The 20,776-nt window shown below is 36.3% G+C and overlaps 3 protein-coding genes across 4 annotated transcripts; 2 read left to right on the forward strand and 1 right to left on the reverse strand.

The window, feature by feature from the left end:
• Positions 1–2,630: 2,630 nt before the first annotated feature.
• LOC108488141 (CRIB domain-containing protein RIC7) lies at positions 2,631–4,433 on the forward strand. The gene is made up of 4 exons (XM_053022116.1): positions 2,631–3,094; positions 3,182–3,288; positions 3,432–3,489; positions 3,572–4,433. Exons 1-4 carry the CDS (start codon positions 3,028–3,030, stop codon positions 4,048–4,050), a joined length of 711 nt encoding a protein of 236 aa, XP_052878076.1. The 5' UTR covers positions 2,631–3,027; the 3' UTR covers positions 4,051–4,433.
• A 3,959-nt stretch (positions 4,434–8,392) lies between these two features.
• LOC108487459 (glutathione gamma-glutamylcysteinyltransferase 1-like) lies at positions 8,393–13,450 on the forward strand. Of its 2 annotated transcripts, none has more exons than XM_017791811.2 (8): positions 8,393–8,846; positions 9,063–9,219; positions 9,693–9,931; positions 10,446–10,609; positions 11,013–11,064; positions 11,697–11,924; positions 12,036–12,545; positions 12,923–13,450. In XM_017791811.2, exons 1-8 carry the CDS (start codon positions 8,766–8,768, stop codon positions 13,007–13,009), a joined length of 1,518 nt encoding a protein of 505 aa, XP_017647300.1. In that variant the 5' UTR covers positions 8,393–8,765; the 3' UTR covers positions 13,010–13,450. The 2 variants fall into 2 exon arrangements, with proteins under 2 accessions (XP_017647300.1, XP_017647302.1); XM_017791813.2 differs by having other exon boundaries at positions 9,037–9,219; positions 12,923–13,119.
• Positions 13,451–17,265: 3,815 nt separating this feature from the next.
• On the reverse strand, positions 17,266–20,776 carry LOC128283835 (uncharacterized). Its single transcript, XM_053021231.1, has 6 exons — positions 20,400–20,776; positions 19,819–20,300; positions 19,163–19,726; positions 18,893–18,956; positions 17,934–18,805; positions 17,266–17,765 (listed from the first exon to the last, which is right to left on the reverse strand). The coding sequence occupies exons 1-6, from the start codon at positions 20,774–20,776 to the stop codon at positions 17,266–17,268; spliced, it is 2,859 nt and encodes a 952-aa protein (XP_052877191.1).

A 20,776-nucleotide genomic window follows, 5' to 3' on the forward strand; every position in this document is an offset into this window, starting at 1 on the left:
TGCTAAAGCCCATCTCTCTATTCTTTTTAAGTTGACAGAAGGAAAGTTCCTAAATTACACTGGGACTACTCGTGTTCCTAATCCATTAACATCTTCAAACAAAAAATGATCAACTTCTTGAGGAGGGTTGTCTGGCGCGCTCAAACCAAGTTCCCCATCCAACGCCAAGGTTACCATGCTATCCCCGTGAACATGCGTCACACGAACAACCCAATCTCATTGAAGCATAACCATAATCCAACGTACCACCGCATCATGTGATGAGGCACACACTTGCTTCCCCAACATATGAACAACATCCAAGCTGTCGGTTTCAATTAAAACCTTCCGTCATAGATTCTCCACAACTTAACATCAACGATTGCATAAGATCCAGAACTCCGTAACCACCTCCCATTGTAATCTCGTACCACTCCTGCCGGCGCAGCCTGTCCCACATTCGTATTGAAAGCACCATCAGTGTATACTTTGTTCCAGCCATCTAGCGGCCTCTCCCAGCAGATTAATCGACCGACTCGTTGGCTGTTGCTACCTTGCTGTAAATTTAAACCTGCCAAAGCGCGCCTCACTTCCTCCCGCATGCTTATATTCTTTTCCACCACCCCAACGTTGTCAATATAATGTTGATCAAATGTTATGGAGGATATGTTGATAATATCCTACGCCAGTGCTTCGAATTCGTGGCAAGGTAAGTTTGGTTGATGTTAATTCAAGAACACAGAGTAAGTGAGTTCTTGTGTATGGGAGATTTCAGAATGGATTAGCTTGAGTTCATTAAATTGGTGTCAAGTTGATTCTACGTCAACTTAGAAAATTATTTAAATTTTTTTATAAAACATAATGAATATTAATTTATATATATATATATATATATATATATATATATATATATAATGTGGTTGATTGAGATAATGTCACTTAAAATTATTTTTTAAGAATGTAAAAATACTAGATTATGACACACGGATTGGGGTGAAAAAGAATTATATAATTAATTAATAAAAAATTATTTGAAAATTAAAAGTGGCTTCAATTGAAATTTTAAAATTGAGATAGTAAATGTTATGATGTTTTAGGTTCAAATACTATAATTTTTATCATTTGTATGTATTTTTCTAGATTTATTAAAATATGAAAAGATATAAATACCTTCAAAATAATATTTATTACTTTGTACAGAAATCTATTTTTGGTAGTTTTACAATTGAATTTGGACTCGTTAATGGATGATACAACTAAATTAATATAATGGTGATTTTGTCTTTTATTATTTTATATGAAATTTTATAAATAAAACCACTAAAAATCAAATGTTTAGAGATTGAACCGAGATTAATAAGGGTTTAAACATAAGTACTTTAGCATTCTATCTATTATTCAATTATTAAATAGCCAATTGAGTCACAACTTAGTTAGCATTATTATTGTTATAACATGTAGGAAAACATGAGTTCAAGCATGCTTAAGTACATATTATCTTTCATTTTAAGAGTTAGAGGTCATGGATAGTAATAAAATTATATAAAATATTCAATAAAATTTGTAAATATATTCTTAATATCAAGTTTTTCTTTATCCAACACACAAGATGGATTTGACATAATCTAATATTAATAACTTAATATTTTTATTTGTATTTAATGAGAAATTATTTTACGGACCTTTCCCACCGCGCTAGCAGATGGAACAAAACTACTTTTCAAAGAAAATATTCTTCCATCTAGAGGCAATACTCATTTATTTAGTATTGGACCGGCTATAGCAGTCATATCAATTTTACTAAGTTTTTAAGTAATTCCTTTTAGCTCTTGCCTTATTTTAGCCGATCTCAATATCGGTATTTTTTTATGGATTGCCATTTCAAGTATTGCTCCCGTTGGACTTCTTATGTCAGGATACAGATCAAATAATAAATATTCCTTTTTAGGTGGTCTGCGAGCTGCTGTCATTTATAGTCCCTTTCCAATTATTTAATGATATTTTAGTAATTTTTTTCATGTCATTTATATATTCTTTTGGTTTTTTTTTTTACCATGAACCCAAAACCCAATCTTTGAACTTTGAACTTAGTGTCTTGGATTCAAGGTTCAGGGTTTGGAACTCGGGATTTAGTGTTTTGGGTTTGAGGTTTAATATTCAAGGTTTGGCGTTTCAAGTTTAGGGCTCGGGATTCGAGATTCTGAGTAAAAGAATTATCAAAATTATATATCAACGACATAAAAAATTACTGAAATGTCATTAAATAATTAAAAAAAAATCATAAATGATGTGTTGGGAAAGGTTCATAAAATAATTTCTCGTATATAACATTTAGATTTGATATAGTTTTGAATGTAAATAAAAAATACATCATCTAAAATATAAATAAATTAGATACACATGTATTTAACATGTATGCATATCCTAAACTCATCAACCAAATTTAAACGGGATGAAGAAAGTCAAATGTCTTATATTCTATAATGAAAAAAAACACTTAAAATAAAACAGGAATAAGCCCAATAATCAATATGTAGTTACTAAATAAGAGAGTTTGTTAAAACCTGCCTATATTTAGTGTTATCAAGAAAAAAAGAAACATAGAACATGTCTGGTCATTCGTTCATATGCATACCTAAATTATCGACAAGTTATTGATTTAGATTAACTAATCATAACTGTGAAACGATGGAGTGCCATTGAATTAACGAAACTTTTGTTTAAATCAGAAATTTTCCATTTCCTAATTATTATTATCTTTTTTTTCTCCACACCACCACCCTAATCACACCTTTGTCAAAAACAGTCAGATGTTTTTGATCAAATATTAACTTTTTTCTTTTTTTATTTTGACTTTAAAATTGATTCCTGTTTCTTGAAAGAAAGAAAAAAAAGGATTTGATCTCCTTTTCATATGTTGCAGGCATGAGGTGATGCAAATTTCTTTCTCTTTGCATCACACACCAAGTTTTGTTCTTCTTTCATCTTTGAAGCTTAAGAGGTTTGTTTAAGTTTTTAGCATCAAAGCCTCAAGAGTGAGACTTGAAGATGTCATCTTCAAACAATAAGATGAAGGGCCTTTTAAAAGGCCTTAGATATATTTCTGAAATTTTTGGTATGTATTTCCATCTCTTTCCAAAAAAAAATAGAGGAGGGTTTTCAGATTGGAATGACAAAATGTTTGAACTTTGTGTTTTTGCAGAAAATGAGAAAGAGCCTGAAATGCAGATTGGTTTGCCAACAGATGTAAAGCATGTGGCTCATATAGGATGGGATGGGCCATCATCAGTAAACTCTGCACCCAGCTGGGTAAATTGAAAGAAACTACTTTCGTTACTAGGACAATCAAGTGTTTTTATTTTTTATTTCTTCTTCTTTTATGATTACACAATTAACATTCCCCCAAGTAAAAGAAAGCCATGATTGAATTCTGGCTTTCATTTTACATGCAGATGAATGAGTTTAAATCAGACGGTCGGGATGATGATCCTGCCAAATGTGTCTCTCAAGGTACCATATACCAGTTTCTTCATGGAACGATAGTTCAATCTCTTGGAAAATTTTAATAATTTTATTTCATACCAAATGTCAGATGGGATCAACCGAGAAGGTTCCAAGGGTCAAAGTTCATCATCAGTAACAGACATGGCAGAAGTTCCTAAATCATCAAAGCGCAGTTCAACTTCAACCAAGACTAGTAAAGAAGAGTCTACAGTGAAGGAAAAAGGAGATAAACCTTCCAAGGAAAAGCCAGATAAACCAGATAAACCTAAGCACTCAAAGAAGAGTTCCAAGAGCTCTTCTTCCAAGGAAGCTTCAGATGGCACCACCAAGCATAAGAAAAAATCAAAGGATCCAAACCCAGCTACTGACTCAAACTCCCAAGACCCCTCTGGCGTCCCTAAGAAAAGTAGTCGACGAAATAAGTCCAAAGAGTCTGTTGATGGATCCTCCAGGCGATCCAAGACCCGAGACTCCGATATCGGATCCGATGCTGGCTCTATTGCTGGTGGATTAGACCGAGATGAACGACTAAGTAATGCTTCAGCTTTTGAAGGAGGGGATTCTTGAGGGAATATTCTAATGTTGGTGGTACCATTGTTTTTTTGTTGTATACAGTAAACACCTGATAGCTACTAGCTAGACTCTCTTTTGCTTTAGTAGAAACCATATACTTGGTTTTTTTTTCTGGTTTCGTTTCCTTTTTCCCACACCGAGGAAACCTAACCTTGTATGAGTACAAAGCTCCATTGGAATTCATTGTTGAAACTTGGAACTGATTCAGTGGTTCAGCTTTCAATGGATGAAAACTTTCAATGCACTCATACACTCAGCCTTGTCTAAATCTAACTGTTATGATGAGAAGGGATAGTCAATCAGATCAAACTGATGATCATGGCTATATTATGATTTGATTGATTTTTTTATAGATAATAATGAATGGCTCATGTTTACATCAGTTGTAATTACGTAACTTGTTGATTGTTGGACAAAAACAGAATGGAGAAGAAAGTAATTACATATCTTAAACCCATCGTAATACAATCCTATTAGCTTGTTTCTGTAATATCTATCTGTATTTTTTTTTCCCATTTGTCAATGATAAACAATCAAACTAAAACCATAAGAAGCCCCTAAAACAACAACTTTGTATGAAAAAAGAATATGATAACAGCCCAACATTATATCACACATTGAAGAGGACAACTGTAGGAATGTCTGCCTTGCTGCATTCAATACCTCGACCTGCTGCCAATGTTTCTGCCATGGCTTAATTTCTCGTCAACACACAGTTTTAGACTACCCTTTAACCTTACTTTTCACCAATCTTAGCAGTGAATTTAGCAGGGAAAGGAACTCTTCCATTCATATTGTTGCTTTCCAAATTGAGTTCACTTACAAACTCTGAGAACCCAAACCCCTCAGGCACTTTCCTTTGAAGCCTGTTGTTATCAAGTCCTAAATAACACAAGTTCAAATTGGAATTGCCCCGACCAATCCCATGCTAGAAAGTCTTATCCTCGAAATGTTATATATTTTCTCGGGCTCAGAATTAAATTATAATTTTAAGAGATTAAATTAAAATTTTATCGTTTTTAAAAGGTAACTAACTTATAATTTTTTAAATTTTAAAAGATAAAAAAATGCAATTTTTTATATTAAGAGTTGAGGGCCCTGTTAGCTCCTATCGCACTCCCTGGATAGAATCAGGGAGAAAGAGTTTTTTTTAGTTAGCTGAAGATCAATAAAAAAACCTAGGGAATAAAATCAATAGTTGGAAATTGATGGGGACGTACTCCAATTGCCAACCTATTATCCATGAAAGCAACATTATTGAACGACAAGTAACAAGGAACGACTGTTGTTATATGGAAAGATTGTGCTAGTTGAGATATGGCAATTGTCTATTTTACAAAAGATTGTCTTCAGAAATGACAACGTATGTGATGCAATTCACGCTAAATAATACGAAAACAAAAAAGAATTACCAAAATTTTCCTTTGGCTTTTCTTGCTTAATCTTGTGGTTACTTGCTGGAGCAGAAACGAACTCCCGACTCAAAAACGGTAAGCAAAAGATGCCAAAAATAGGGACAAAGTTGGTGATGAATGGAGAAAATGACAATATCATAATATAGTTTCAAAGTTTTTGCGAATGTTATAAAATATACGTTAACCCTCTTTATAATAACTTATTTATTTGTTAAAATTTTAGATGTTATAAAGAAATTATTATTATATACCTATATAACAACATTTAAAACACTCAAAACAACATTCAAGATTTTGATTATATTTAATTTTTAATTTTATAATTAAAACACTATAATTTAATAATAATATTAACTAGTGAAATTTATATTACATCTTTAATAAAATTTACAAATGCAATTCTATTTATTAAAGATTAATTTCTTTTAATAAAATGTTGTTAAAATATTTTTATATAAGAAGTAATAATTTTATAGAAATAATATCTTAACTATAATTTCTTATTTTTATTTCACTTAAAAATAAAATTAATTTTACTAAAATTTAAAACAAGAGATTGTTATAGAAGTTGTCTTATAAAGAGTGTACTTCTTACTTTATATAATTATTGTTAGGAAGGGTAAAAGTAAAATATAAAATCAATTTTACAACAAACTTGACTGTTATATTAAAATATTGTTATAAAGGGTGGTTATTATAATGGGTCGAATGTATTATTTTTGTTATATCTATACTTAAATGATACATTTATGCTACATTTGGTTGAAGTATTATTTTTCACTATGTTTTAGTATATAAGTCAATAATAAACTAATTTTATTGGGTAATATTAAACTTCTATAAGTGACTTATTTTAGCGAGAGAAAGGAAAAAAATTTACTTATTTTGAATTTGTTCTAATTATTTATTTATTTTATGTCAAACTATTTTTACACAAGTATATTAAATAAACGATGGTGAGTCACATTGCACTCTAAAGAGATTTTACAAATTCGAACATTCAAGATGATATTATTAAAAAAGATAACTATAAACCCAAATAGCAACCATAATCCCGAAGATTTGGTAATTCATTTTATACACAAAAGTTCATTCCGTAAACAACTACTCTCCCCTTTTTGCTCATCTCTTACCGGGCTTTCTTCCTCACCGGTGACATTGATTCTCGATGCTAAAGCTTTGAGGGATCAACTGGTTCAGGAAATGCTTCAAGCTCTGGTATTGCAATGTTTTGCGTGATTTTTCACCTACAGAACGTCTACCAATGGAGGTTGAGACCCAACCTGAAGAATGGGGCAAAACTTCTCAATCTCTAATAAATCATAAAAGAATGGGAAAAGAAAGACTCTAGATTTGATGAGGATAAAATTATCTCAATTTTAGTTTTATAAATTAATTAATGGAAATCAAAATAAATATTTTTAATTGAAATAAATAAATTCAAAAAATTTAACAAATTAATAATTCAAAATATTTTACATAAATTTAATCAAATGTCGGAAAAATATCGTATTTCAAAAATATCAGTCTATTTTAAAAATGGAAAATATTTTAAGGGAATGAAACAGATCGTACCCTTAAAATTTTTACGTGACTTAATTGATAAATAACATCTATACTATCACGTGAAGACATCAACTTTATATAATAATCATTAAATGATATAAAGTTGCATGGAAAAGGCCATATGCTCAAGGTTGGTTTTTTTTTTTTTTTTTTTTTGAGGGGGGGCAACTCAAGCTTTTATATGGTTTGAAAAAATCTCCTTCTCTCTTGGCACCTTTGGATGTAAAAATACCTTCGGTGCGTTAGATTTTTAAGCCAAAAATTGGCTCTCACTGAAACACACTTCAACTGCTTGAGCTTCTTTGGTGGTCGGCCGATGACTGATCGACTAGTCTGTCCCTTCGTCTTAAATAGAACACTTCTCATCATCCAATGCAGACACTTAACTGTTAGTGCGTATTGTAATTTATGTGGGACTGCCATTGAGGATATTGATTAGGGGTTGTTTTGTGCCTGTCTCGACTTGGACCAGGTTCATCAAACCTGACAAATGAGTTTCGAAGTCTAGAACTGAAGGAATGGCTTTGCTTGAACTTTACTAAGCCAGATTTCTTTGCTAAAGATTCTAGAGATTGGGATTTGCTATTCAGAACTGTTTGTTGGGAATTATGGAAGAGAAGAAACAAGGTGTTATTTGATAATAATTTTGTTGAAACAGAGAGGATTATAGATAGATGCCAGCGGTTGCTGGAGGAATTTACTTGTGCGCTACCGCTAGCGTAGCGAAGACCACTGTTGGTACTGGAATAAGGGCCTGGCGTTCGATTCCTTGGAACCCTCCTCCCACGGAATGGTTAAAGGTGAACTCTATGGTGCACTGAAGGCAGGACAAGGAATTGAGTTTTCTGGTGGGGTGGGGAGATGGATTATCCGGTTTGCAAGAAATATAGACTATGGCACTGTGGAGAGCATTAGATGGAGTTGATCAGGCATGGGAAATGGGCTATCGACGGATTATGTTAGAGCTTGATAGCTCCATTGCTGTCAATGCAATAAATAGCATGATAATAGGCAGCTCTGAAATTCGATCATTAGATATATTTAGGAGTTATTGGGCAGAGAATGGGAGGTGGTTACCATCCATATGTACAGGGAAGGAAATTATTAGCTAATGGATTACGTAATGATGCTGTTGATCTACCTCTTGGTCTTCATGTATTCACACTTCTCCGGCGCCGGTCTTAAGGATTGTAATGCGTTACAACATCTTAGGATGATTACTGTGTAAGCTGTTTCTTTTCTCCAATTTCCATTCGAAAGAATTTATGGTAAAGGTACAACTAACTGATGAAGGTGAAGCCCAACCATTAGAAATAGGCCAAGGCCCGCCATGAAATTTTACCAATTTAACACCTAGTTGAATTAATTTTGAAAATGTTGACTTGGCTGCAAAAGAAAAAGTCGTAATCCAACTGAAAAGTGAAAATTCCCTAATAAATACCTTTCCTTTTACTTATTTCGGAACTGGTAAGTTTAGGCGGGGGACGAGTAACGGCGTTTTTGTTGCATCTCTTTCTTTGTTGTGTTTAGTATTGTGTTTGTCTCCTTGGCCAAGACAAGCGTAACGGCGTATCCAATCACGCTTTGGAGTCAACGAGTTCTAAGCTCAGAAACTGACTTTGATTGCGCGAAATCTTCAGTTTCCTTTCTGGAGAAATTTTGAGAAAAAAATCACTCCAAAAAAGGGGGGACAATATAATTAGTATAAATCGAGAAAACCAAAGCAAAATGAAGATGGCGATGGCTGGTTTGTATAAACGAGTTCTTCCTTCACCTCCAGCCGTCGATTTCGCTTCCTCTGATGGAAAGGTAATCAACGCTTCTCGATTTTTAGCTTTTTTCTGTCATTTAGGGTTTTTTAAATCATCTTCCAGAAAGATTATTGTTCGCATAATTTGTATTTGATTGTAATTTCTAGTTAAAGAAACAGAGGAATTTGTATAATGTATGTTTTATTGATGGGAAGTTTGCTTTAATGATTATATTTTAATGTATTCAGTTGCTTGTAATGTCTTGGAACTGTAGCAACTTTTCATCGAAGCGATTCAAAATGGGACGATGGAAGGATTTTATAGGTTGATATCTTACTTTCAGACACAATCGGAGCCAGCTTACTGTGGATTAGCCAGTCTTTCCATGGTCTTGAATGCCCTTGCTATTGACCCTGGAAGAAAATGGAAGGGTAACTTCTAGAACCGAGTTGACTTCTTTTCCAGCTCGTCTCTGCATTAAATAAATTGTTTTATAGATTATTTCAACCATCAAATTATTCCTTACCGTCAAGAAGTGGATGTTTTTGCAATCTAGCGAGGAGGAACATAGCACTTGTAGTGGAATTATATGAATTTCAAATAGTCTAAATGTAGTTTTGCATATGGCTTTTCAAACTTTGAAAGTGCTTTAATATCTTGTCATCCATGTGTTTGTAGCATTTAAATTTTGCCTTCAGTTGGTATTATATAATTTGGTCCTATTCACATCTATAATTTTGCAAATATTTTGATTAGTCTGAACACAGCCACCTGTGACTGAAGTAGTGTTTCTTTGATCTCTCACACAGTCATACTTTCTTATAAATATTTTATCCATGATCAGCTGAATTTGTTTTCTGTCGTCTAAAAGCATACAGTGAGCAGTTATAAGTTTCTTTTGTAGGACCTTGGAGGTGGTTCGATGAATCTATGCTCGACTGTTGTGAGCCTTTGGAAAAGGTTAAAGAGAAAGGGATATCATTTGGGAAACTTGTGTGCCTGGCTCATTGTGCTGGAGCAAAAGTTCAAGCTTTCCGCACAAATCAAAGCTCCTTGGATGACTTCCGTAAATTTGTTGTTAGATGTTCCACTTCTGATGATTGTCATATAATTTCATCATATCATAGGGCAACTTTTAAACAGGTTAGATTCAACTTTAAAGTTTATAGTATGTATATTTTCCTTCTCTTTTGTTTGTTATAATGTTATTTAACAGAATCCATATCAGCTCAAGTACTTGCAGCCTGGGTTGTAATATTACAAGGTTTCTTTTTCACCCATTTTGCATTCTATTTTCATTTCATGACTTGTCACAACGTGTGACATGCAAGCAATGTGAACAGGAAGCATTTTAAAAATGATATGGAGAGCTGTCAATGAAATTTTGTTTGGCAATTTGTACATAAACATAATTCTGATTGTAATTGTAAATAATTTGAATCTTATCGCATGCATCTTTGGTTAATCAATTATTAGCTAGCAATCCTTAAATATTATTTATTTATCATTTATGTGTTTTAAATCTTCCATTTTGATGTAGTGTACCATGCTTTTGACTATGCTATTCATTGAACTAGTGCTAATACTAAAATCCAAATTGTGTTGCATCTTTCTCCATCTTTTAAGTGGTGAATCCCACTGGCTGTATGTTTTGCAGACAGGGACTGGTCATTTTTCTCCTATTGGTGGTTATCATGCTGGAAGAGACATGGCCCTGATTTTAGATGTTGCTCGGTTTAAGTATCCTCCTCATTGGGTTCCTCTGAGACTGCTTTGGGAAGCCATGGAAAGTGTTGATGAAGCAACGAGGCAATGTAGAGGGTACATGGTTTTGTCTGCTTTCCAAATTAGTTCTCAAATGTTATCTAAGCAAATTGTTATTAACAAGGAGCATTTTTTTGGTCGGTGTTGGAGTAAGATTGAATATTATTAAGAAATATAATTAAGTCTCATTTAGACATGGGCATGGTTGATCAGCAAATTAAGTAAAATACCAAATCCAGTATATATTGGTGATTCTTTGAAGTGTGGTCAGTTATGGATTTCTATAAGATATAGAAGTAGTAATATGGTTGAGCTTTTACAGCTTTCTTATATATTCTGAAGAACATATAAATGACATGTTGAAAACTGTCGTGCGGTCATTTTTTGGTTTCTATATTAACATTGGGATACAAAGAAGTGGTAATTGCAGATTCTCATCCGTGGTTGATTTATTTTCCAGGTTCTTGCTTATTTCCAGGCCTCATAGAGATCCAGGCTTACTTTACACCCTGGTATTCTTGTTATCTTCACATTAAAAATTTACCTGTGGAGATGTTCTATTATTCCAAATGTTTTCAAATGATTATTCATATGTTCTATTATTCCAAATGTTTTCAAATGATTATTCATACTTCCCCTTTCATTAATTTTGTGGTGGTGTGGCTATGAGCTTACTGTTGAATGCTAAAGTCAGCATTATGGTTAGGATGCATCTGATACAACTACAATAACAAGAATTATAACAATAACCACACAAGGCTTCTTTTTCTCATCGGCAAACTAGCATTTGTTTGACCTTTTTATTTGTGTACCATTTATGTTCTCTCAAAAGTTTAGTCAGGTGTAGTTTCTTGATTTTTTGGTTTAGTACAGGTGTTAACTACTTGTTTTCGTTTTTATTTGGTAAAACTGCATCTCTTCTGGACGGCAGATGTGTGTTCTAGGTACAGTTTGTGGGGTAGTACTGAGGTGACTTTGTCTTGGATTCTTTTATACTGCCTTGTTTTGAAGTATGTCTAGTCTTATATTGTTGCTTTTGGTCATGGCTTGGCATTGCTCACTATGATTTAATATATTAGAGCTGAAATTTTGAATTTTTTCTACCCCTTTTTTATGATGGATTGTTTGTCTGTTCTTTACACAGAGCTGTAAGCATGAAAGCTGGGTCAAAGTTGCAAAGTATTTAATGGATGATGTTCCTAATCTTGTAAAGACGGATGATGTGAAAGATGTTCATAAAGTTCTCTCAGTTGTTTTCTCATCACTCCCATCTCATTTTGGAGAGTTCATCAAGTGGATTGCAGAAGTTAGGAGAAGAGAAGATGGTAGTCAAAATCTTAGCCTAGAGGAGAATGGAAGGCTTTCTTTAAAGGTGCTGTAAAACTCGATTTTCCGTTTTTATTTCCTTTTCCTTTTAGTATTTTAGCTGCCTGCTATATTTCTTTATAAAGTTTTACACTACAAGTTGTTTCTGTCCTTCCAGGAAGAGGTGTTGAAACAAGTGCAGGAAACTGGCCTTTTTAAGCATGTTGTAGCATTTTTATCGTCACTGACTCTATGCTGCAGAAATGCACCCACTTTAAGTAATGAAAATAACCTGCCTGACATTGCTGCGACAGTTTGTTGCCATGGTGCAGAACTTTTGTCTGGGACGTTTGGTTCTTCAGAGAGGTATTGCTGTCAGGAAACATGTATTAGACGCTTGAGGGCTAATGGTGACAAGCCTATTACATTGGTGTCTGGGACAGTGGTAAATGGTAGCTCTGAGCAGGGTGTTGACGTGCTGGTTCCTTCATGCCCAACTAAACTGAACTGTTGTGGCTCTGGCCCAAGTAATTGCAATGGGATTTACCCAGCTGGAAATGATGTTCTCACAGCTCTTTTGCTGGCATTGCCTCCAGAAACATGGCGCGGTATCAAAGATGAGAAGCTTTTGAATGAAATGTATTCTCTTGTCTCGACTGAGAATCTTCCCATTTTGCTCCAGGAAGAGGTAACATCATATCGGTCAATTTTGATTCTTCCTACCGTTTTGACCTTTTGTGGATTAATGCATATGATAAAATACTGAATGTGTATGGTAATGAAATAAAGTTTTGGTTGCTGCTGTCATTATTTTGAGTTCTGTGTGAGAATATGACCAATTTTGGGAGTATGATATATAACCGAGTGTGAGTTGCCTTTCTCATTCCAAATTTCTGTTTCGTTGAGAAATAGCAGCAATATATGCTAGAGAACAATATCCCAGAACGAGTTCCTTACTATATTATTCTTTTCCTTTATGCTTGAGCAGTGTCTTGCAGCCATTATCTAGCTAACTGATGAAACTATGAATCTATTTGTGACTAATGGCATATATTGATATGGCAGGTATTGCACCTACGACGGCAGCTACATCTTCTGAAGAAATGCCAGGAGAATAAGGTAGATGAGGATCTAGGTGAACCTTTATGTTAGCATGTTACACCATCTTCCCCTCTCTTGATCTCCTCTTCTCATTATTTTCCAATTGCTTTATGTTGTTAACAAAAAAGGGTAAATATTAGTGTGTTCCAAGAACGTGAAAACCTAAGATAGCACGCAAGACATTTTTCCCCCATTTCAGTTGTGGGGGTAATCATTTTTATGGGGAGTTTGTTTCCATTGCAAAGTGGGGAAGAATTGACATTCGGAGGCTGTAACCTCTCCCATGGCAGTGAGGACCAATGGATGGTATCCCCTCGGCCTTGCAGGCGAGGTTTTAGTTGAAACTGAACCGATTTCTATATCCTGTACTAACTACTAAGTCCTAACTAATTTGGTTGAAAACTCTTTTAATCATTACAAGTGCACTCTGTAACCTAAACTAAATTTTGTTTGTATTTGAGTACTAAACTTTGATTGCATTGGAAAAGAAAACTCACTGTTTAGTTTTTTTTTTAATTAATATAAAAAGTTCAACAAAAAATTGTTGAATTACTTAATGTTGATTTTTTTTTTTTTTTTGAAAGAGAGATTTGGAAAGGATCTTATTTCTGCACAATGGGACAGTAAATCCTACTTGTAGAATAATACCCTCATTGTGCAACAATATACTGACCTTCAAGAGCAGCCTAGGCTTTTTTTGTGTGTGTGTGTGAAAAGTGCAATCAACAACAAGAGATGATACAACAGAATGCTTGAATTATTTGCAAGTTGAAGGCGAAGCGAGGCCACCCAAAGATGGTAAATGTAGCACCGAGAATGAGGATGCGGCTTCATCGGTAGTTGGGGAGGAAATCACCCCACCAAAACAAAAAAGAGGAACATTGGACTTGACACGTATTGGTCTGATCATAGGTGTACCCTTGGACGGCTCACGGCTTGAGCAGCAAAAGGATACTTTAAGAAGAGAAATGGATTTGTTAAAACTATTAGCAAAGTGAGAAGTTCCATCAGACCAATACGTGAATGATCCATTGACCGCCCAAGTCACCATAGTATCAGTATTAAATTCCTTCAAAATGCTGACTGAAACATAGCAAGGAACAGAGGATTCAAGGGACCATCTATATCAATGTTACAACTATATGAATATGAGAATCATGAGTCTCTGACACCCTTAAATGTAAGTAGTTCTCCCTAACGCTATAAGACCACGTTAGGAGTTGGTATCAAACACTCTCGGCTAAATCTATTGGTAGTTTCGATGAGTTGGCTTGCTAGTTTGAAAACTTGCACTCCGCCAACAGTGCTATGACAAAGAACCCCGAAATGCTTTTCAGCACTAGACAAGTCAAGGGGAAAATTTGCCAGAGTACATCTAGCGGTTTAATGTTGCCACTTAGAGGATCAAAGTCCTGACGAATGATTGAGTAATTCAAACTTTCCCAACTAGAGTAACCCACAAGCATTTGAAATATGAGTTGGCAGAACATTGGCTAGACAAGCTTGTACTCCTTATATGAGAAGACACATAGAAACCTAGATACTGAAAGTTTGAGTGCTTCCAGCCATATGTTCGCAGCTTCTATGTGAGATAGAAATTAAGAGATCGCAACAAGAACAAAGGCCCCTAGAAAACTTGCCTAGAGAACCATAGAATGAACCCTCACCTCAGAGTCTATATGGGGAGACAACATTTCTCAAGACAGTATTAAATAAGAAGGCAACTATCGGGGCAAAATGACAAGTTTCGTACAAGAAATCTATTACCCTACCATAGATTCCAAGGGTGCACGTCACTGAATACATCTCAGGTGTATATTTTAAATCAAATTGCAAGAACGAGGTGTTAGGAGCCCCTTCAGCCATGAAACATTCGCTCAGGTGCAAGTATTATGGTGAAGTGAGGCATAACATAGAGAAACATGTGGACCAAATAATTCCATAGAAAGGATTCGTAAGGTGAGGTTATTTGGGATAATTTGTGGAATGACAATCTAAGCAGAAAATGTGTAAAAAAAAAAAGAATGTCTAAACAAAAAGAAACCAGAGATATGAAATAAATACGAGAATTTGTTAAAATAATAGTGGGGTAACAAAAAAATGGACTATATCGATCATGCGAAAAAAAAACCATCTTAAGAGCATTATCTCAATTGAAACACCCTTTAAAATGTCTAGGGAAATAGATAGATGAGAAATGAGTTTTGAAATGCTATAAAGGCCACCATCACCAATTACATTGTAAAGAGAATCTTGATCCATAGTGGCAATGCTATAAAGGTACTATGCTATGACGCCTTGCAACAAATGAGATTCAACGAGTGTTTGTTTCAAAATTTCGAAATTATCGCAAAAGTAATCATTAATCTTTATTATCGATTTTATAAATTTTTCAAAAAAAAAAACTTTTAAAAAAGTCATTGTAATTTATTTTTAGCTAAATTCAACAGATTTTGAACAATCTGTATGTCAATTAGTCTAACCCATTTTCATGAGCTTATTCTCGATCTAACCAAGTAAGTTGTTTTAGTTTAAACAATATTTATTGCAACACTTCTTTTGTAACTTAGAATTTCCTAAACATTAGCTCCCAAAAAGAGGTAACTATCAGATGGGATATTGAGATGCTCCTTAATTTAATACCATAAATAGTATCCTTTTCTTCAGCTCTCATTGATGCATAAGACAAAATACGGTGAAGGAATCTCCCTTACCTTAGTTCCCTCTAACAATATTACCATTTAGCAGGACTTAAAAAGAGAACCGAAGAAATGCAAGTCATTATTCTGTAAATCCACCATGAGGGAAACTCCATGGTTTCTAGAACACAACTTAAGCCTTATAATCTCGACTGTTGAATAATTTGAGGAAAAAAATAAAAAAAGGTAAATTATTGAAAGAATACTCAAGAAGAAATAATACTCACAAGGTAATGAATTATCATACTCTGCTTAATCTGTTTACAACGTATGCTTATATAGAAAGATGAAGACTAAAAACTGCTGTCAACAGAATATAACAGATTACTAACTTTTGTAACTGACTGCCTAACCACAAAGCTAGACTACATATTAAGCACATGCACACGTATTAGATACTATAACATTCATCCAACTTCCTCAAGTGGAACGACACGAAGAGAATTACGAAACCGAGTAAAAATGGACACAGACAATGGTTTAGTGAGAATATCGGCCACTTGCTCACAGACTGCATGAACTTCCCCAACAACCAACTCTCCACTCGCCACCTTTTCCCGAACAAAAAACAGATCAAGTTCAACATGTTTAAACTTGGAGTGCAGAACTGGATTAGCTGCAACAGCGACGGCACCAGAATTATCACACCACACTGTAGGAGAATCTACTGAGCTTAATTTTAACTCTGCCAATAAAGAGGTCAGCCAAGCGACATCACTAGTGGCAGCAGCAAGACTACGGTATTCAGCCTCGGCCGTTGACCGAGAGACAACTTGCTGTTTCTTGGAACACCAAGATATAGGTGTATGACCATAATACACACAGAACCCCGTAGTGGACCGACGATCATCAAAATCAAGCCCCCAATTAGCATCGGCATAACCGACCAACGAAAGCCGCTCAGATGGCCGGAAAAGTAAGCCATAAGAAAGAGTTCCACGTAAATACCTAAGAATGCGTTTTAACGCTACCATATGTAGATTAGTAGGAGCATGCATAAATTGGCACACCCTATTAACAAAGATATGCAATATCGGTAAGTTAACACAATATCTTGAAGAGCACCAAGAAGACTACGGTATTCAGTTGGATCAGTAAGATACTCACCTTCATATTTAGATAACATGGAAGAGCTTACCATCGGTGTATGAACACTTTTGGCAGTAGACATAGAAGCCCGAGCAAGAAGCTCCCGAACGTATTTGCACTGACTCAAGTGAAGACAACCAGAGGAAAACCGATTGACCTCAATCCCCAAGAAATAATAAAGATCACCCATATCCTTTAGAGCGAACTTTTTGTGTAACTGTTGAACAAAACAATCTATTCCATCAATTGAACTGCCAATAATAACAATATCATCCACATAGACAAGCACGTACAGAGTGTAATCGGAGGAAGAACGAACAAACAACGACGCATCTGACTTTGATATTATAAAACCAGTAGAAACAAGGAACTGCTTTAACTTGTCAAACCAGGCACGAGGAGCTTGCCTTAAGCCATATAAAGCTTTAGTTAGATGACACACCAGCTTCTCACCATTAGAGCCATGTTGCACAAAACACGGAGGTCTGCCGCATAAACACGTCATCGTGAGATCACCATTCAGAATGCATTATTGACATCAACTTGTCGAAGTGGCCAGCCTTTGGTCACAGCAACAGAGAGAATAACACGAATGGTAGCAGGTTTGACCACCGGACTGAACGTCTCCGTAAAATCACATCCGGGTACCTGTGAACAGCCCTTGGCCACTAACCGTGCCTTGCGACGATTAATTGTTCCATCAGGATTCTTCTTTATTTTAAACAACCATTTGCAACCAATCACTTTTCGACCGGAAGGAAGAGAACAAAGCTCCCATGTAGAGTTAGCTATCAAAGCATCATATTCAGCTTGAACAGCTAACCGCCAATCGGGATGAGCAAGCGCCTCCTCAACCGAACTCGGCTTAAGTTCAATATTAGCTGCACACATAGCTTTGGGTTTAAAAATACCAGCCTTAGATCGAGTAATCATACCATGAGTATTAGTTGTAGAGACAGGTTCACTAGGAATAACTGGAGTAGATATGGCCTCTTCTCGGACAATAGTTCTTGTGACATCTGGCAAATCGTCAGAACAATGACAAGAAACACCGCAAGTAGCAGACGAATCACGCAGAGCGGAGTCACAATTATGACTTCCCAGAGGAACCCCAGTTGTAGAAGCAGACGACAATCCAGGTTCCGTAGTGGAAAACAATCAAACTACAGGAACATATGTAGTAGTACCTGAAGACGTCTGGTCACTAGCAGAAGAAGAGACTGGAAACAGAAAACGATTTTCATCAAACACAACATGTCGAGAAACAACAACCTTACCATCGGGTGTCAGACAAAAATACCCTTTATGATGCGCACTATACCCTAGAAATGTAGACGGTTGGGAGCGAAACTCAAGCTTGTGTTTAACAAATGGACGTAAATATGGAAAACAACAACCAAACACTCTCAGATGATCATAAGTTGGTTCATAATTAAACAAACTTTGATACGGGGATCGTCCGTCCAACACAGGGGTGGGCAACCGATTAATAAGATGAACTGCACTGCAAAAGGCATAGCCCCAATAGTTCATTGGTAAATTGGCTTGAGCCAAAAGAGTAAGAACAGTCTCCACAATATGTCTATGCATACGTTCGGCGACACCATTTTGCTCAGAAGTATGAGGACAGGAGACTCGATGAAGTATCCCCTGACTAGCAAGCACAGACGAGAAAGCACGAAACTCACCACCCCAATCACTTTGAAATTTTTTAATACACTTCCCGAACTGAGTGAGAACCATTTTTTGAAATTGACCAAAACACTCTACGGCTTGAGATTTGCGACTGATCAAATATACCCAGGTGAACCGACTAGTCATGTCAATGAACGAAACATAATATAGATTTCCTTCACAGGGAACAGCAGCTAGGCCCCACAAATCAGAAACAACCAATTCAAACAAATCAACATACTTAGTATTAGAATGAGCAAAGGGCAACTTATGCGATTTTCCTTTTTGACAGGCAACACAAACATTATCCAGACGATTTTTAGTTATAGAAATACGACAGTTATCTAGAACAACTTTTACAATATTAGGAGCAGGATGTCCCAGCCTTTTATGCCACAAAGCAAAGATATCATCACCGTAGAAGATCGTTGAACAACGATGTTGTTATGAGATGGAGACAAAACACTGGAACCGGTGAGAACCGATAGAGCCCTTCACGAACTTGGCCCGCATTAAGATTTCACGGTGCGGATGTCCTTAATCACACAATATGAAGGGTGAAACTCAAAAAACACATTGTTGTCAGTAGCAAACTTAGACACCGATAATAAATTTTTTCGAATACTAGGCACATATAGCACATTCGTAAGATGTAACAATTTCTTTTCTGTAGAGAAATGTGTATTCCCAATGGATGATATTTTGGACGAGACCCCATTACCCATTAAGAGAGAAGAAGTACCTGTATAAGGAGTGGAATCATGTAAATCGGAAGCATTCTTACAGACGTGATGGGTAGCCCCTGAGTCTGGGCACCAGGATGTGCTCCCGACCGGCAACAGAACATAGGAATCTGTAGAATTAAAATTCGAGTCATATGCAGAAGCATCAGAATAATCCGAGGTATGCAACTCAGGAAGTCGAGGAGGAAGCCCAACAAACTGAGACGAGTCATACGGAGATGAGGCAACACTGAACACACGAGCACGTGGTTTTGTTCGCCATGGAGCCTCATGAACAGTCTGCCAAGATCGATCAACACCAACACAATTTGCAGAGGGCTCATGTATAAATTGACCATCAGGTGTACGGGATCGAACCGACCTACTAGGCCCACTTGACCTTAAACCCCCTTTACCATACGCATTGCCCAATGAATCATTATACAATTGAAACCCCATATCACCAAAGTCACGCCCACTATCATATGGATTTGGACGCCCACTATCATATGGATTTGGATCATCACTAATGCGGGGCCCATTTTCATATTTAACAAATGGATTTAATCCATTATTTCTAGTCCCTGCATGTGACCCACGTGGGACACCATTTGCCAATTCATAATTTGGCCAAACAAAAGGCCTCCAATTTTGACCGGAATTTCTTAATTTTGACCGAAGCCATTCTCTCTTACTCGATCATCATCTCGCCCAAATCCAGATGCAAAGCCTTCCCGTCGAACCACCGGTGCATCAACCGGCGATTGCTCATCACGACTATACCGATAATAACATCGCTGCACAAGATGTCCATATCGGTTACAAATTTGGCACTGGACTCTCGGTCGAAACGAACGCCCTCGACCACGAATAAAAGAACGACCTCCTCCCCGAAATGAACCATCCGTCGACTGAAGAGGTGGCCCTTCAACTGTATTCGCAGCAACTAACACCTCCTGAGCGGACCGAACTTGTCGGGCTTCACACTCAATCAAAGTATCGACTATGCGTTGAAACGTCAATGGTCCGGTAGAGAGAGACACAGAGAAAACGACAAAGATCAAACTCGGATGAGAGTCCGCAAGGAGAACCGCCGTCAGATTCGACCTCCGAGATCCGAGATCCAGATCTTTGCAAGAAGAGCGCACAAGTGGTGATCTTATTCACATAGGAAGCGAATAGAAAGGGTACCTTTCCGGAGAGAATGGAGTTCGTGGCGCAAGCGTGATTGCTTCGTACTAGAATCGGTACGCAAACAAATTGTTCGCCACGTTCCAAACATCACGGCGGGCGAACATCGATAAAGAGGACAAAAATGAAGCGCTGATGGTGGATAACAGCCAAGATGTAAGTAAACTGTCTTGTTGATCAAAGACCGAAACAACCGAATTCACAACAAGATCACCGTCGGGAGAGTGAATAAATCGCGCCGGAGCCGTCAATGAGCCATCAATAAGCCCAAACAATCCGTAGCCACGAAGAATAAGCCGGACCTGCTGCTGCCATTGAACAAACGTGCCTTCATCTAGTTTAACAACCTCGTGTCGAGGAAAAGAGGTGACCACTCGGTCACCAAGAAACACCGAGTCACTAGGCTCAACAGAATCGGATCCGGTAGAATGCGTGTTAGCCAT

Source organism: Gossypium arboreum, chromosome 11 (genome assembly GCF_025698485.1).
Source record: "Gossypium arboreum isolate Shixiya-1 chromosome 11, ASM2569848v2, whole genome shotgun sequence".
Lineage (NCBI taxonomy): Eukaryota > Viridiplantae > Streptophyta > Magnoliopsida > Malvales > Malvaceae > Gossypium > Gossypium arboreum.

Bases quoted from the DNA above. Each gene is read 5' to 3' on its own strand.
- LOC108488141 (XM_053022116.1), top strand. From the start codon at position 3,028: ATGTCATCTTCAAACAATAAGATGAAGGGCCTTTTAAAAGGCCTTAGA. The intron at 3,095-3,181 runs GTATGTATTTCC...GTGTTTTTGCAG, and splicing joins ATATATTTCTGAAATTTTTG to AAAATGAGAAAGAGCCTGAA. The intron at 3,490-3,571 runs GTACCATATACC...ACCAAATGTCAG, and splicing joins TGCCAAATGTGTCTCTCAAG to ATGGGATCAACCGAGAAGGT.
- LOC128283835 (XM_053021231.1), bottom strand. From the start codon at position 20,776: ATGGCTAACACGCATTCTACCGGATCCGATTCTGTTGAGCCTAGTGAC. The intron at 19,727-19,818 runs GTCAAAATTAAG...GGTCACATGCAG, and splicing joins AGTAAGAGAGAATGGCTTCG to GGACTAGAAATAATGGATTA. The intron at 17,766-17,933 runs GTACTACTACAT...ACGATTTGCCAG, and splicing joins TAGTGACCAGACGTCTTCAG to ATGTCACAAGAACTATTGTC.
- LOC108487459 (XM_017791811.2), top strand. From the start codon at position 8,766: ATGAAGATGGCGATGGCTGGTTTGTATAAACGAGTTCTTCCTTCACCT. The intron at 8,847-9,062 runs GTAATCAACGCT...TTGGAACTGTAG, and splicing joins TCGCTTCCTCTGATGGAAAG to CAACTTTTCATCGAAGCGAT. The intron at 12,546-12,922 runs GTAACATCATAT...TTGATATGGCAG, and splicing joins CCATTTTGCTCCAGGAAGAG to GTATTGCACCTACGACGGCA.